This window comes from Lissotriton vulgaris, chromosome 4_1, assembly GCF_964263255.1.
Source record: "Lissotriton vulgaris chromosome 4_1, aLisVul1.2, whole genome shotgun sequence".
NCBI lineage: Eukaryota > Metazoa > Chordata > Amphibia > Caudata > Salamandridae > Lissotriton > Lissotriton vulgaris.
The window spans coordinates 1,803,064,892-1,803,079,490 of record NC_141691.1 but is presented as its reverse complement, the minus strand read 5'-3'; the positions used below and the strand labels follow the sequence as shown (position 1 = coordinate 1,803,079,490).

Below are 14,599 nucleotides of genomic sequence, written 5' to 3'. Positions count from 1 at the left end.
AGACACACCTCCCGCCACAAGTTCTAGAATTGCGAACTTTAGAGCTGGGGAGCTACGTACGAATCTCGGCATCAGCTCAACATCCTGTGATTCCAGGCAAATCGCTTTGTCTCCCCGTGCCTACCAAAAATGAATGTGTTCTTCTGTAATGTAAATTGTGCTCATGCCATGTTGCCGAGTTCGCGCTATATAATATTGCAAGGAAAAATAAAGTAGGGAAACTCGAGTTCACACACTACTGAACGCGCACTCTTAAGTGCATCAGCAGTGCACTGTGAATCGGAGCGTTTCACAGGCCTGTCATAGATAAGAAATGCTATCAAAACGAAATCCTACAAAACAATATACTACTGGCCGGCAGCAATTCATACCCGGACAACGTCGGGAGGGGCTGCTATTGTGTCCATAAAGAGGCATAATAGCTAAAAATAAAAAATTGCACCGAATTGCAGGAAAGGTTTGCCAAAAAAAATCAGTGTTATTTCTGGCAAAAAAGTCTGTAAGCAGAGATTGGTATTGCCTGAGCATAATCAATCAGAGAAAGGCGATGAATGTTGGGGGAACAAATAAAACGTATAAAAAGAGAATTAACATGAAAAATTTTAAGTTACACAGGAGTTGTGAGGATGTGGCACAGCGTCCGGAGCTGCTGACTCGAGTCGTCAGCGCAACAGTCTGACTCTGGGCAAATCAATTATCTCTCTGGGTGATAAATTGCTATATAAAAAACAGACAAAATTTTAGGAACAAATAGTTCCACTGAAGCAGATGTTAACAGTATTTTGTCAACGGGAAAGTGATAAGGGAGCAGATGAGAAACAAGCATTGGTAAATGCAGGAAAATATGTTACAGGCAATAGAAATGGAGGAAAAAGGACTGGAATGCACAAGAACCAATAAAAAGCCAGGAAAGAGAGGGGCAGGACATAAGCTCCTTTTAAGTTTATATTAAAAACAATAGATTTCACAAGCAAAGCGCGAGGGCTCTGCAGGCAAAACCTTAAGACTTAAAACCAGAAAAGGGCATCCTAAAAGTGATATTTTATAAACTATTTATTTGTGAAAGCCTAATTTCAGTCAGTGCACATGTTAGCTGGACTGTGAGGAAAACAGTTTTTCAAGCTAACTACCAGAAAAAAACTAATCTAATAAAAGAGATAACAGGTACCATGACCACGACGCTCACTTCAGCTGCTATCTTGATAGTTTCGGGGTAATCCGTCAAGCGAGGGGTCAAGAACATGGGGGGGGGCTTAAAAGCAAGTTTTCCCCAATGGTAATTCCATTAGGACCTTTAGACATGACTACAGCCTGAACTGCTGGAAAGAATTATACCAAATTTGGCAGGATGGTAAATGCTGGTTCAGGGATGTGCCTTTTTGTAATTTGGTGTAAATCCATTCAGTAGTTGTGGAAAAATTGTAATAAATTCCTCCGCGACCCCTCCCAGTCTCGTGCTGAGATTTGATTGGCTGCCAACAGTTCAAACCAGGAAGTGTTGGCAGCCATCTTGTGATCATGTTGAATCGAGTCACAGAAACAAGATTTTTTTTTTTTAAAAGGAAAAGGGGGTAGGTTAGAAACACACTGACCCCCTAGGCCTCTTGCCAGGGTCCCACAGGAACCCCTAGGACCCAACAACTATTTAAAAAATATATTTCAGCAGGAATTGGACTGGATCTGTGACTCGTGATGGCATTAAAAAACAAAACAAAGCACAGGCTCCCGCATCTCGTTAAAGTAAGCCAGGTCCCAGGGGCAGTTTTGCTAGTAATGTGTGCCATCTCCCCAGGGCAAAGATATGATTCTATGACTGAATATATGGTTTATGTCTGGTGTGCATATGTGGCTTACAAAATGTGGGCAGTGCTATTTTTCCAGTCAAGAAACAGATCTTGGAAAACGTATGGGCTATTAAGAACCATGTTACTAGCTACCATGTAGCAAGGCATTGTAACCATGTTCATAGACCCAATTGTAATGACATTGCATTCTTTGGTATTGACAGAATCCTGGTGTATCTCAGAGGGGCTGACAGAGAATGTGCCCTACGAAGGTTGGAGTTAGAGTACATAGTTCACCTTAACAGCAAGTACCAAGGTGGCCTGACCCAAGATGAAGGTCTTCATGTCCATTCGGTCTAGTTTTATGCGTATAGGTCTGACAGACGCTGAACTCATTTTTTGTTCCATGATTAAACAAAAAATGTTTTTAGACAAGTTGATTTGGCCAACGAGAGTTAATAGGAATTTTTACCTTCTTTTTTCAAATGTACACATTATTGGGCACCTTTTTCACTGTTTCAGTCGGTGAGGGCTCTACATCTGGATGCCAGAATGAGTAAGGGACTTAGAAAGAGTATGTGATCCCACAGAGAGCAATTTATATTTAAAGCATTACAGTAGTTCGCTGCACCTGAGATATTTTCAGGACACTTGAAATTATGCTAAATAGTCACTTGACTATAATGTATATAAATATTGATATCTTGACATCAAAAGAGGTGTCAGATAAGGGATGTTGTACTTCCGTTATATTATGTGTTTTGAAATATTTCTGAAGAACAAGAAATGTACACACTTGTGTAACAAGTGATGTAACTTATTATATTTTTATATTATTCGTTCAGTTTATTTCAAATGTCTATGGATAATTGTAATTTACATGCACTGAGTGAATAAAAACGTCCGGTATTGTCCAATGCAAGGGTTTTTCAAACCATGATATGTGTTTCGCAAGTCTTTCTACCATGTTTATTTCTTTTCACTGACATAGGTGATTTGTTTTATCTGGAAATAGAGTACTGTGACTGTCGGCTTGTTAGTATTGAGGAAGACCAATTTGGTCGAAACACGTCAGCCACAATAAATCTTTTCAAACACCCCTTTGGAGTGCGGGCTTGACTTGCGCTGCTGCGTGAGCATATGTTTTATATACATATATTCGGCGCTGTGCACTTCATTTGGCCAGGCCCTGTACCTAATCTGCTTCGACTGTGTGCAATAGGGGTTGATCTCAGGGCATCAATTTGCTGACTGCTGCAGATTAATCATTTGGATTTGGATGGTGGTAACATCCTCCTCCATGGCCGCCTGGTCTCGGTGGAGCTCCATTAGGGCTCCTTTCCAGCACACAACCGCTTAAAAATCAGCATCATCACTTACAAAGCCATTGCAACCAGCAGGCCGGCTTATTTTGCAGACATGCACACCATCACTGATGGTTCTTAGCGCAATTTCTGCCAGGACACCATGAGAATGGAGACTAATAAGAGTAAAAAAAGAAACAACCAGGTAGCAGCCTTTTCCATCTATACACCCAAGAGCTGGAAAATCCCCATTCACATCAGGGCAGCCCCAGTGATGCTCTGGTTTGGAAAGAGCTGAGCACCCACCTCTTTAAAGAGCTCTACATCACAATGCATTAAGTGTCCACCACCCAGCTGGTTCTTCGATCATTTGACGACTTATGCTTGCCTTTGACTGTGTAAGAGCTCTAATACCTTTAGGCTAGATTCATGCTATGGCAATACCGTGTACATACATACATACATAAATACATACCAACATACAAAATCTCAAAGCACTTATTCATCTACATAGTGGACAGAACTACAGAGCTACGACATGGGGATGGGAAAAATCCCTCAGGGGTTTATCAGAAACCATTAAGAGAGGGCAATTGCGACTGTAGTTATGATTCAGCTGCACTTTGCAATGAAAATACATTTTGGTTAGCTTTTATCTTTGGTGCTGTTGGACAAATGACCAAAAATGTAGCACATCTTTATGAAACTGGATATTTTTCGGCATGCCAGTTTTGCACAGATCCATGCAGGGGAAAAAAACTAAGGGAACAAAAATTATGCATTTCCCATTTTAGCTCTAATAGAAAAAAAACAAAAAGATTGATCCGACTTAAACCTAACCTGAAATAAAAGAAAAACTACACTTAGATCTATTCTATCTGAGGCTGAGTGAAGCATTGTTTCTAATATTTCTGTAAATCCTTTCACTAGTTTTTAGGTCTCGCCTGGACATCGCATCCGAAGGATGCGTCCAGGCTGGAGACTTAAAGCTGTCTGACACGGGGGAATGAAGGACAAGAAACTGTGACGAGCTTATCCTTGGCTGGATTCAGCTGCGTGCACGCGCACCAACATTCACGCATGCGCACATCTCAGCCACACGCATACACAGCACTCACGCATGCGCACATACACACGCATACACAGGCACACCCCCGTCACCTACACGCATACACAGAGACCCCTCCACACACACCAGCCCCTCTCCTCCCGGCTCCACACACACGCACACGCATTTACACTTACACAGACACGCAGGCACCCAGACAGGCAACCCCCCCCCCTGTCACACACACGCATACACACAGACTCCAAGACACAGACACACACACACACATGCACGCTCACACACATACACAGCCCGCCGCCGCTGCACGGGCGCGCGCGCACACACATGCCCCCCCCCCAACAAGGCAAAGCCCCACTCACCGGCTTCCTCGGCTCTCACCGGCAGCAGGACTCTTCCTTCCTTCTTCGGCACCGGGGCGCAGGGTAGGCTCCTGCCTGCTCCGGTGCTCAAAACAATCGCGGCTCTTCCGTGGGAGGCGGGGTTGGCTCCCGCCCTCCTACTTCCTGTTTCCGGTTGTCCCGCCCGGCCTGCCTGACTTCCTGGTACAGGCCGGCGGGGGACTGCAGCACGCGCCATGCTTGTTCCAAGGAGAGGCCGGCGGCTTGAGCAGGGGGATGGGCAGTTTGGTGTTTGCGTGGTATAGGGAGGTGAATTCTTAAGTTTTATAAAACGTTATGTTACCACTGTCAGTTCTTCCGTAGAGTTTTAAGTTTTATAAAACGTTATGTTACCACTGTCAGTTCTTCCGTAGAGTCCAGTGCAGTCAGTCAGTGGTATCATTTCAGGATTAGCTTTTTTGCAAAGGTCAGTTTTTCATACACAGTAACTTTCCTCAAAATCGAGGCAGGTGTTACACTTGATTTGTTGTGTGTCGAAAGCCTCAGATACGTATAAATTGACATTCTAGCCAATCACAATGCATTGCCGATGATCCAGTATGCAATAGTGTTTAATATTGCTTTTCATTTACAGATGACTGCATTCAATTCTGGAGCAGCAAGTACATTTCCTGATTTTCCTCTATTGTTTATTTCAGCATTCATTTGCACCCCACCCACTCCCCCCCGTTACTTTCAGACTTTTCTTTCTTAAACACTACAGGTCCTGTCTGGCTTCTCCTTCCTGTTCGTGCTACTGAAGTTCAGATGCAGGATTGGAAGTTTTCTTTGCGTATTTGCATAAATGTGTTTTAAATTGGCTGCTGACTCCTGAAAACATGTGGAACTTCAAATGCCCGTGGGTCTTTTGTCTTTGTGTTACAGCTTACTGTGTGGGCGTTTCAGTTGGCTCAGGATTTCAGCCTGATCCAGTGAGTGAAATCTGTAATTGTGGGCATGTGAACTTCTGAGGCCAAAATCAGTTGGTTACATGCTAACATGCAATCCACACCATGCACAGTTACCCCAATACGCGCACAAACACAAGCACAAACCCACACGTTCATGCAGTTACATTCATTACTGTTACATATATGACCGCACAAGCACTCACGCACATATGAGCTAATTCAGACATGTACAGATATAAAAAAAATAAAGCAAAGACAGACAGATACAAGTGAGTGCAGAGTGACAGTGAGTGCAGAGTGACAGTGAGTGCAGAGTGACAGTGAGTGCAGAGTGACAGTGAGTGCTGAGTGACAGTGAGTGCAGAGTGACAGTGAGTGCAGAGTGCGTGCAGAAACAGTGAGTGCAGAGTGCGTGCAGAGTGACAGTGAGTGCAGAGTGACAGTGAGTGCAGAGTGACAGTGAGTGCAGGGTGAGTGCAGAGTGAGTGCAGAGTGACAGTGAGTGCAGTGACAGTGAGTGCAGAGTGACAGTGAGTGCAGAGTGACAGTGAGTGCAGAGTGCGTGCAGAAACAGTGAGTGCAGAGTGCGTGCAGAGTGACAGTGAGTGCAGAGTGACAGTGAGTGCAGAGTGACAGTGAGTGCAGGGTGAGTGCAGAGTGAGTGCAGAGTGACAGTGAGTGCAGTGACAGTGAGTGCAGAGTGACAGTGAGTGCAGAGTGACAGTGAGTGCAGAGTGACAGTGAGTGCAGAGTGACAGTGAGTGCAGGGTGAGTGCAGAGTGAGTGCAGAGTGACAGTGAGTGCAGAGTGACAGTGAGTGCAGAGTGACAGTGAGTGCAGAGTGACAGTGAGTGCAGAGCGACAGTGAGTGCAGGGTGAGTGCACAGTGAGTGCAGTGACAGTGAGTGCAGAGTGACAGTGAGTGCAGAGTGACAGTGAGTGCAGAGTGACAGTGAGTGCACAGTGAGTGCAGAGTGACAGTGAGTGCAGAGTGACAGTGAGTGCAGAGTGACAGTGAGTGACAGTGAGTGCAGTGACAGTGAGTGCAGAGTGCGTGCAGAAACAGTGAGTGCAGAGTGCGTGCAGAGTGACAGTGAGTGCAGAGTGACAGTGAGTGCAGAGTGACAGTGAGTGCAGAGTGACAGTGAGTGCAGAGTGACAGTGAGTGCAGAGTGCGTGCAGAAACAGTGAGTGCAGAGTGCGTGCAGAGTGCGTGCAGAGTGACAGTGAGTGCAGGGTGAGTGCAGAGTGAGTGTGAGTGCAGTGACAGTGAGTGCAGAGTGACAGTGAGTGCAGAGTGAGTGCAGAGTGACAGTGAGTGCGGAGTGACAGTGAGTGCAGAGTGACAGTGAGTGCAGAGTGACAGTGAGTGCAGAGTGACAGTGAGTGCAGAGTGACAGTAAGTGCAGAGTGACAGTGAGTGCAGAGTGACAGTGAGTGCAGAGTGCGTGCAGAGTGACAGTGAGTGCAGAGTGACAGTGAGTGCAGAGTGAGTGCAGAGTGACAGTGAGTGCAGAGTGACTGCAGAGTGACAGTGAGTGCAGAGTGACAGTGAGTGCAGAGTGACAGTGAGTGCAGAGTGACCTGAGTGCAGAGTGTGTGCAGAGTGACAGTGAGTGCAGAGTGCGTGCAGAGTGACAGTGAGTGCAGAGTGACAGTGAGTGCAGAGTGACAGTGAGTGCAGAGTGACAGTGAGTACAGTCACTCAGCACCACCACATTATCACTCAGAACCACCACAGCATCACTCAGACCCACCACAGTACCACTCAGCACCACCACAGCATCACTCAGCATCACTCAGCACCACCACAGCACCACCACAGCACCACCATAGCAACACTCAGCACCACCACAGCATCACTCAGCATCACCACAGCCCCATTCAGCACCACCACAGCATCACTCAGCACCACCACAGCACAAATATGTTCTCTCAATGTTTCAAGCTTTATTACAAATGTCACAAAAAGATGTTAATATTTCACTTCTGTTCTTGGATTTCGTTACAATAAAATACACTGAACATAATCTTCACAAAAGTTATTTACAAAAGTTTAAGCTATTGCCATTATAAATTACAATCACTTTTATTAAGTATTAAAAAAAAATAAAAGCCATGGTTATTTGTAATATCAATACATCTAAGTCACGTAAATACAAATGTTGCATTACAAATGCTATAGGTGTCACATTTGCGAAAGTTATAACTATTGGCATTGTAAATGACAAAGCTATTAATTTAGCTATTTTCAAAACCAACACATAAATGAACATTTGGTGAATTACCATTAAAATATTTGACTTTTTTACTAAGATATTATTGTACTCTTTTATGCAAACACAATTTAGATACTGCATAAATAACTTTAATAAAACATATTTTATATGTAGCTTTTTATGTAAAAAAAACTATAGCAGAAAGCAAAAAACAATTGCCATTTACAATGCTAATAGCTCAAACTTAAATAATGCGAGACCTATTGCATTGCAAATGCTTGTTAAGATAATAGTGTTTGGATAAGGTATCAGGCTGGCATCGAAGCGTTTGGAGATATCGCGGCTGGAACTCGTGAATTCTGTCAATCATGTTTCATTCTTTCATGATATGTGATTGGTAATGAAGGCCTTGAAGTATTTTTTCCCCAACTTGGAATCTGCAAATGCATTCAAACTCATGAGTATCATGCTGTGGAACACATTTCACACAGAAAAAAGAAGAGATGATAAATTTTGGGCCACAAAGATGGGTAGGCAAGTAAACAGAGGCGTCTGAAAATCGCTCTTAAAATGAGAAAAACACATTTTGCAAATAATAAACTAGCAAAAGCAAAAACATCGACAGTACTAACCCACGATTTAGAATTTTGGAAAAAGGGGCTAGGTGCAGACTCTGCATCCAACCCCACCATGCTTGGCTGAAGCCAGGCCAGGTGAAGCAGCGTCGGTATGCAGGGGCCAATGCACACAGTCCCCGAGTCCAGCCCCGCTATGTACAGCAAAAGGCCCATAGGTTTAGTCTACTGAATAACTCAATGAAAACCTTGACTGCTGGGGGGTCTAGGTGCTCCTCTTCCAAATACGTTGCTAAATGTTTGTGCAAACAGTGGAGGGGCAATCACAATAACATGTGTGGCTCGTGCCCATGATGTGTATCGTCACGTCATTAAGACATAGAGGGGAGAACTTTTGTAAAAGATCACGAAGAGCCATCAGAGTGGCAGTAACAGAAGCAAGGCTAGAACAGTGCACACCTACCTTCTACAGTCATTAAGCCAGTAATAGCACTGTAAGTCCCCAGGCCGGCATGGGGACTTCCAGGGGCCCCATTGTGTCCGGAAGCAAAGGTTGGCCAGCAGATCCCACTTCTACCGCCTATGGTGCGATAAGAGAAACACATTTTAGGACAATGTTTACTGATTTAACCCCATCATCAATTCTCACTGACAAAGGAGCTCACCCTTTGGAGGTCTTGTGCTGCGGTGAGCACTGCTAAGGTCTATATTTGCATCACTGTTGGTGAGGACATCGGAGCAGTTGAAGTTAGGACTACTTCCCACAAGCAACGAGTTCTGAAAAGAGAAATATTTGTTTGCTAAGTGTCATACAATAGCCGCATGTTAGAGAAAAAGAATGATAAATAAGCCCTAGAGAATTGTAGACATCAAACTATGTAAAAAGTGCTCTGTCTCAGTGCCCTGCCTCTCAATTGCAACTTAATTCATGTTTTTTCATTAAATTACTGTAAATTTGCTTTCACATTTACATTCTATTTCTAACACTATTTTTATAAGTACAGAATCTTAGGACACTCTGGCCTTCTTTAGAGGTTGTGGATTGTTACTCCGTCCAATCGTGCCAGATATCCCATGCACTGTATAACAAGTGCCATGTTTGTGGCAGGGTATCCCATCCACCAATAAAGCCCAATGTCAGCTGAATCACTAGTGATGCAATTTCAAAGGCAATACATGACTGAGAACCCTGCTGCATAGAACGGTTGCTTTGCCTCCCACCCTGAGGCGAATCAAAGAATTATCAGAAATGACTAACTGGGACCGCTCGCAATCTATATGAAGCTGTTGGACCAAGTTCTTTCTACATATTGATAAATGAACAAAGTCCAAACAAGAAGAACCTGTGGAACAGGAACCGTTGAGAGGCCCCTTCAGATAACAAGCATTGGCATAGCCAATAGGTCCCACCTTTGGGACCTTATAAGTGTTTAGGAAGAGATGTTGACTTTGTTTATGTCCTTGAGCTGTGCTGTACAGAAGTCTGCAGCATGCTGAAAAGTTATAATAAAGAAGTGTCAGAAGCATTTTGTTACCTTATATATGACCAAGAAAGTATTATGTACAACTGAACGACCATATTAAAAAAATATTAACAATAAATAATGTCTTGAATTTTTTTTGTCCTTTCAATGCTGACAACTTCTATCTGCCTGTTCCAATGGTTGCTTGTTATGGTTTATTTTATTATGGGGGGGCATAAATAACAGGAGGGTGAAGGTTGGAAAATAGTACCTATATAACAGTCAGTGAGAGAGTCAGTCAGTTAGTCAGTGAGAGAATCAGTTAGTTTGTCAGTCAGTGAGAGAGAGAGTGAGAGAGTTAGTCAGAGAATCAGTGAGAGAGTCAGTTAGTTAGTCAGTCAGTGAGAGAGAGAGTGAGAGAGTTAGTCAGAGAATCAGTGAGAGTCAGTCAGTGAGAGAGTAAGTCAGTCAGTCAGTCAGTGAGAGAGTCAGTCAGTCAGTGAGAGAGAGACTGAGAGAGTCAGTTAGTCAGAGAGAGAGGAAGAGTGAGAGTCAGCCAGTCAGTGAGAGCGAGAGTGAGAGAGTCAGTAAAATTAAAGAAGAAACCTCCTACAATTTCGACCTCCATTTTACCTTGGAGGAAGTAAATAAAGCACTCTCAGCAAGTTTAGGCGGCAAGGTTCCGGGGCCAGATGCTTGCTCAACATAATGTGCAGCCCAACTGGTATTTTGCTGGTTCTAATATTGCCTCCACATAAGTAACATTACACCTACAACAAGTCAGGACTATTTCGCTTTGTCAAAGTTGTTAGTTGCATAAAATAAATATACTTTGTACATACATACAACAACGGACTCGTTTTATATAATATTGAATATGTTTTAGTTGAGCGAGAAGTTGTAGCATAATGGCTAGAGCTGTCAACTTTGGAGCTGAGGAAGTAGGTTTGCGTCTCAGTGTCGGCTCAACATCCTGTGTTTCTGGGCAAATTACTTAATCGTCTGTGCCTACCGAAAAATATATGAAGATGTTCTTGTCAGTGCTCATGAAAGCACTTCGAGGTTAGCAGCACAGAACTGCAAAAAATAAAAGTTACATCAAAACAGCGAACTGCCGCAGAGTTAAGATTTTTTTTCTCATTTTGAATGTGAGGGTGACAATGGAGAGCCCAATAGGGATCCATCTCAGTGCCTGCTTTTAAGAAATGCCGCAGCTGAGCACGGGCAGGACCCGGCCCACTTAAAGCCCTACTATTATGGCCTTATTCAGGGATGGAGGGTTGAGGAAATAAATAATTGTGCTCATTCTGCAACAACCTTCCAGCCTTATGATTAGGGTTGCCATCTTATTATTTTGATGTCCCAGACGGTACAAAAATAAGCAGTCACCTAAAGCTGTATTTTCTGCACTTATCTGTGCATACTTAGAACAGAAATTAAAAATAGAAAGCACTTTTACTAGGGTTGCCTGAACGATCCAAGACTGATAATTAAAGGGAACAAAGACAGAAAAGTTGCATCACAATTAAATACATACTTTTTTATTTATAACCCTATTTAGCGAGGTTTTTGCAGGCTCTTTAAACAACACATGGCTGGCATTTTTATTTTGGCAACCCTACTTTATATTCCTTTTCATGAAATGCATTCTCACACTAGGGCAGTAAATGTAAAATACAAATGTAAGGAATAGGCAGAGTGGGGGCCCAGGGGGTACTGGAAAAAGAAAAAAACAAGCTTTGGAAACCAGTTTACATAGGTATGTAAATATGCAAATGGTCTTTAAAGACCTGTGAAAAACATGGGTGTGCCAGAGATAAGACTCCAGACACTGCCCTGTTGAGCCCCCAGCTGCTCGAGCTGCAGCATCCCGGGGTGAGACGCACAATGGAGGGGGGTTGGTGGGGGGTGCTGAAGCCCTTTTAGCGCTATGGGAGTTGCGCGCCTGATTAGTACCACCATGTGCATTTTGTGATTTTTGGATCAAAGCCAAAAGCTTCCTCACAGGACTACGTTGTTATGTGCATTGTGAATGCGCTTTGCTATTTTTTTCAGTTTCCCTTTTGCTGGCCCCATATCTCCCTAGCCGTGCTGTAGTGCGTATATTGTCTGCTCTGTCGCCAAAAGCAGCTATGACTGTGGCTCGCGCAGCAGTGTCTTGGGTCTCGCGCCAGATACCTCATAAATGCCTTTGACGTTTCTTTGTCAGCCTGCTGACACTTCTTTGTGATGTCGGGCGTGTTTGCCAGCTGCACCCTTTCTTCGCGCACCTGCATAATTGCTGCCTGTACAATAGGGTGAACGGGACAGTTTGTTGCATTTTTTAAAACGTTTTTGAGGCCTAATACCATTTTATGAGGCTGTATCAAGCTTCTAAAAGGCGAAAGCAATAGTAATGCTTAGAGTTCATAAATTCACTGTTTGGGGGTTTACTTACAATCCTTTCATGTTTTCTCTTACTTTAGATTTAATTTGGGCCTTTTCCTTTGTTTACAGTTCTCCTCGGTGCGGTCTGTGGTTAGTGTTGGGTGCGGTGTGTGTGTGTGCAGAGGCGGACAAGAGTAGTACGTCGTTCACATTTCTGTAATTTTTTATTGAGTAAAAAAATATATATTTACATGGAGCATGGGATATACATGAGTGGAAGACCAGAGAAAGAAGAAAGAGTCGTTCTGATAAGGAACATGACAACAGCACACTAGCAGGAGGCTGGGAATGAACGATCTCAGACCGCCAAAATATTATTTGCCCTAGGCGCAAAAGATGGAATAATAAAGGTATTAGATAATTGTCTTTGCTGTACAGACGGTGAAATAATGGTCTGTGGCACCACTGCGTGTAGCCGTTTGTTCACTGTTTAGGCACCGGCTGCATTTTATACTTTGTATTCTGACCAACTCGTTTTTCAATTAATACAGGTCTTATGATGTTTAGAGGATTCTTTTTAAGCACCTTGGCCACTAGATGGCAGTGTAAGCAATCTTTTTTGCAGCATTTCTTTTTAAACACAGCATGATGTAAAAAACGCGGCCGCAAAAAGAATGTCTGGTATGCAGCTGGCACCAGTCTGCGCTGAAATATTCGCATTTCTGGCCATTTTTCCATTCCCCCCCCCCCCCCCCCACCCCCAACAACTCTGTATATATTACGCACCATCACTAAACCACTGAGCACCAAATGTCACCTTGTCACATGCTACATTTCACTATGCGTTTTTTGACAGCCTTCCAAATATAAATTGGGTATTTATGAATGATGCAATTTATAAAAGCTCTTATTAATACCCCACATGGTTCTATGCTTGTGTTTATTATGATTGATTGGTCTTTCTATGAATAGTCTCTTGATTGGTTCAAATTGCTTGAAGAAATACTTAACCGACAGAACCAATTGTATTTTTGTATATGACTGCGGAAGGGCTGCCCTGCTGCTTGAGGCCTGCCTTGTACCTCAGAGGATGGCCTTGCTGCTAACAAATGACTGCAGTGGTGCTTCTGCTCTGCATACGTAGACTGCCAGAGTGACTCCAAAGGCTAGTTGTCTGGCTTCCTGTGTAAGCTTTGGGGACATAACAAGCTGCAGAGAAGTTGAACCCCACATTTGGCCATTGCTGGAATAAGTCCATCCCCAAATGGTGCCCCTCCAGTCCCAGAATGTTGTTGGTTGTGCTGAAAGTTGGGACGTTGAACATTTTTCACCAAAATGTGGCCTGAAGACTGACAGAAGACAGGACCTACTTGCTCACCGATTGGCCCAAGGTGCCTCACCAGTCAAGCTCACTCTGTGGTAGATTCCACTATGTTCATTACTGTAGCAGTAAATACTATTTAGCATGACCTCTCACTGAAGGTATCTGGCCTCGTGGAGCCACCGTCAGCAAAAGTCTGCAGCTTCGTCCTACTGGAGATGTTCGACTTCCAAACAAGTGGCAAAGCCCGGAGATAAAAATCTTCAACAAGATTCCATCCAGTGGCTCTCCAAAGTCGACACTTCCTCCTCAGACACAACCGGATGCTTTGGACCACTGAACTTTACTTACTTGGTACCTTTCTTCATAAATCTGAAGGTAAGCCGAGCCTGGGCCCAATCCACCTCTTTTAGCCAATCCATGCTCCTTTGCAGTTGGCTTTAACTTTTGCCTTTGCCCCTGTCTCGTGCCACCAGATACCCGTAGTTGGGTGCTATTTTTCACTTAACATTTTCTAAATTCATAACTCCAGTTTTACTGATTGGATTACATTTATTTGGTGCCATTATATTGATCAAAATGTACTCTACTTTTCTCAATTGGTTTTGATTTTTAATTGTGCTTTCACTTAATCATTATTTGTATGCTGCACAAATACTTAATACACTGCCTATAAGTTAACCCTAACTGCTTTTGTGCCAAGCTAGAAGAAGGGTATGCATAGGTAAATTTAGTGACTTTAGTGGTTCCCCCTTGACAAGGATTGTGGTTGCTGCTTAAGAAGGGTCTTCACCCCACTCAATCAAAACACAATTTCTTACAAATGATCATTAAATGTGCACATCTTATCTTATCTTATCTTATGCGGAATTTGTTAAGCGCACGGTCACCCAGGGGTTTCATGGCGCTGAAGAAACAGATGGTAGATGGTAAATGAGGAGACAGATGGAACAGTGCTCTAGCCGTGCATACAGTTGTATTGCTAAAACTATATAGCGAACTAATGATACTGTGTGGAACAAGGGTTTCAGTGAATATTTATCATTTGGGAATCACCACGCAAAACGCAAAACGTCTTGATTTGTTTTGATACTATTAACATCTTTTTTTCCATCACATTTCAGAATCAAACATGTGCTTCATTTGTACTTACCTACCTTCTGATATATTTAGAAATATGTGTACAGTTCATTTACAGGAACTTCAATT

General features: G+C 43.3%; 1 protein-coding gene across 1 annotated transcript in view; it reads right to left on the bottom strand.

Moving 5' to 3' along the window:
- LOC147724580 (fibrocystin-L-like) overlaps positions 1-14,599 on the bottom strand; it is a 1,106,658-nt gene that overhangs the window by 122,802 nt on the left and 969,257 nt on the right. Inside the window, exons 69-70 of the mRNA XM_086966124.1 lie at positions 8,905-9,016; positions 8,703-8,819 (exon numbers count right to left, since the gene is read on the bottom strand). Of these exons, the coding sequence (XP_086822250.1) occupies positions 8,703-8,819; positions 8,905-9,016 (229 nt within the window). The remainder of the gene's footprint in view (positions 1-8,702; positions 8,820-8,904; positions 9,017-14,599) is intronic.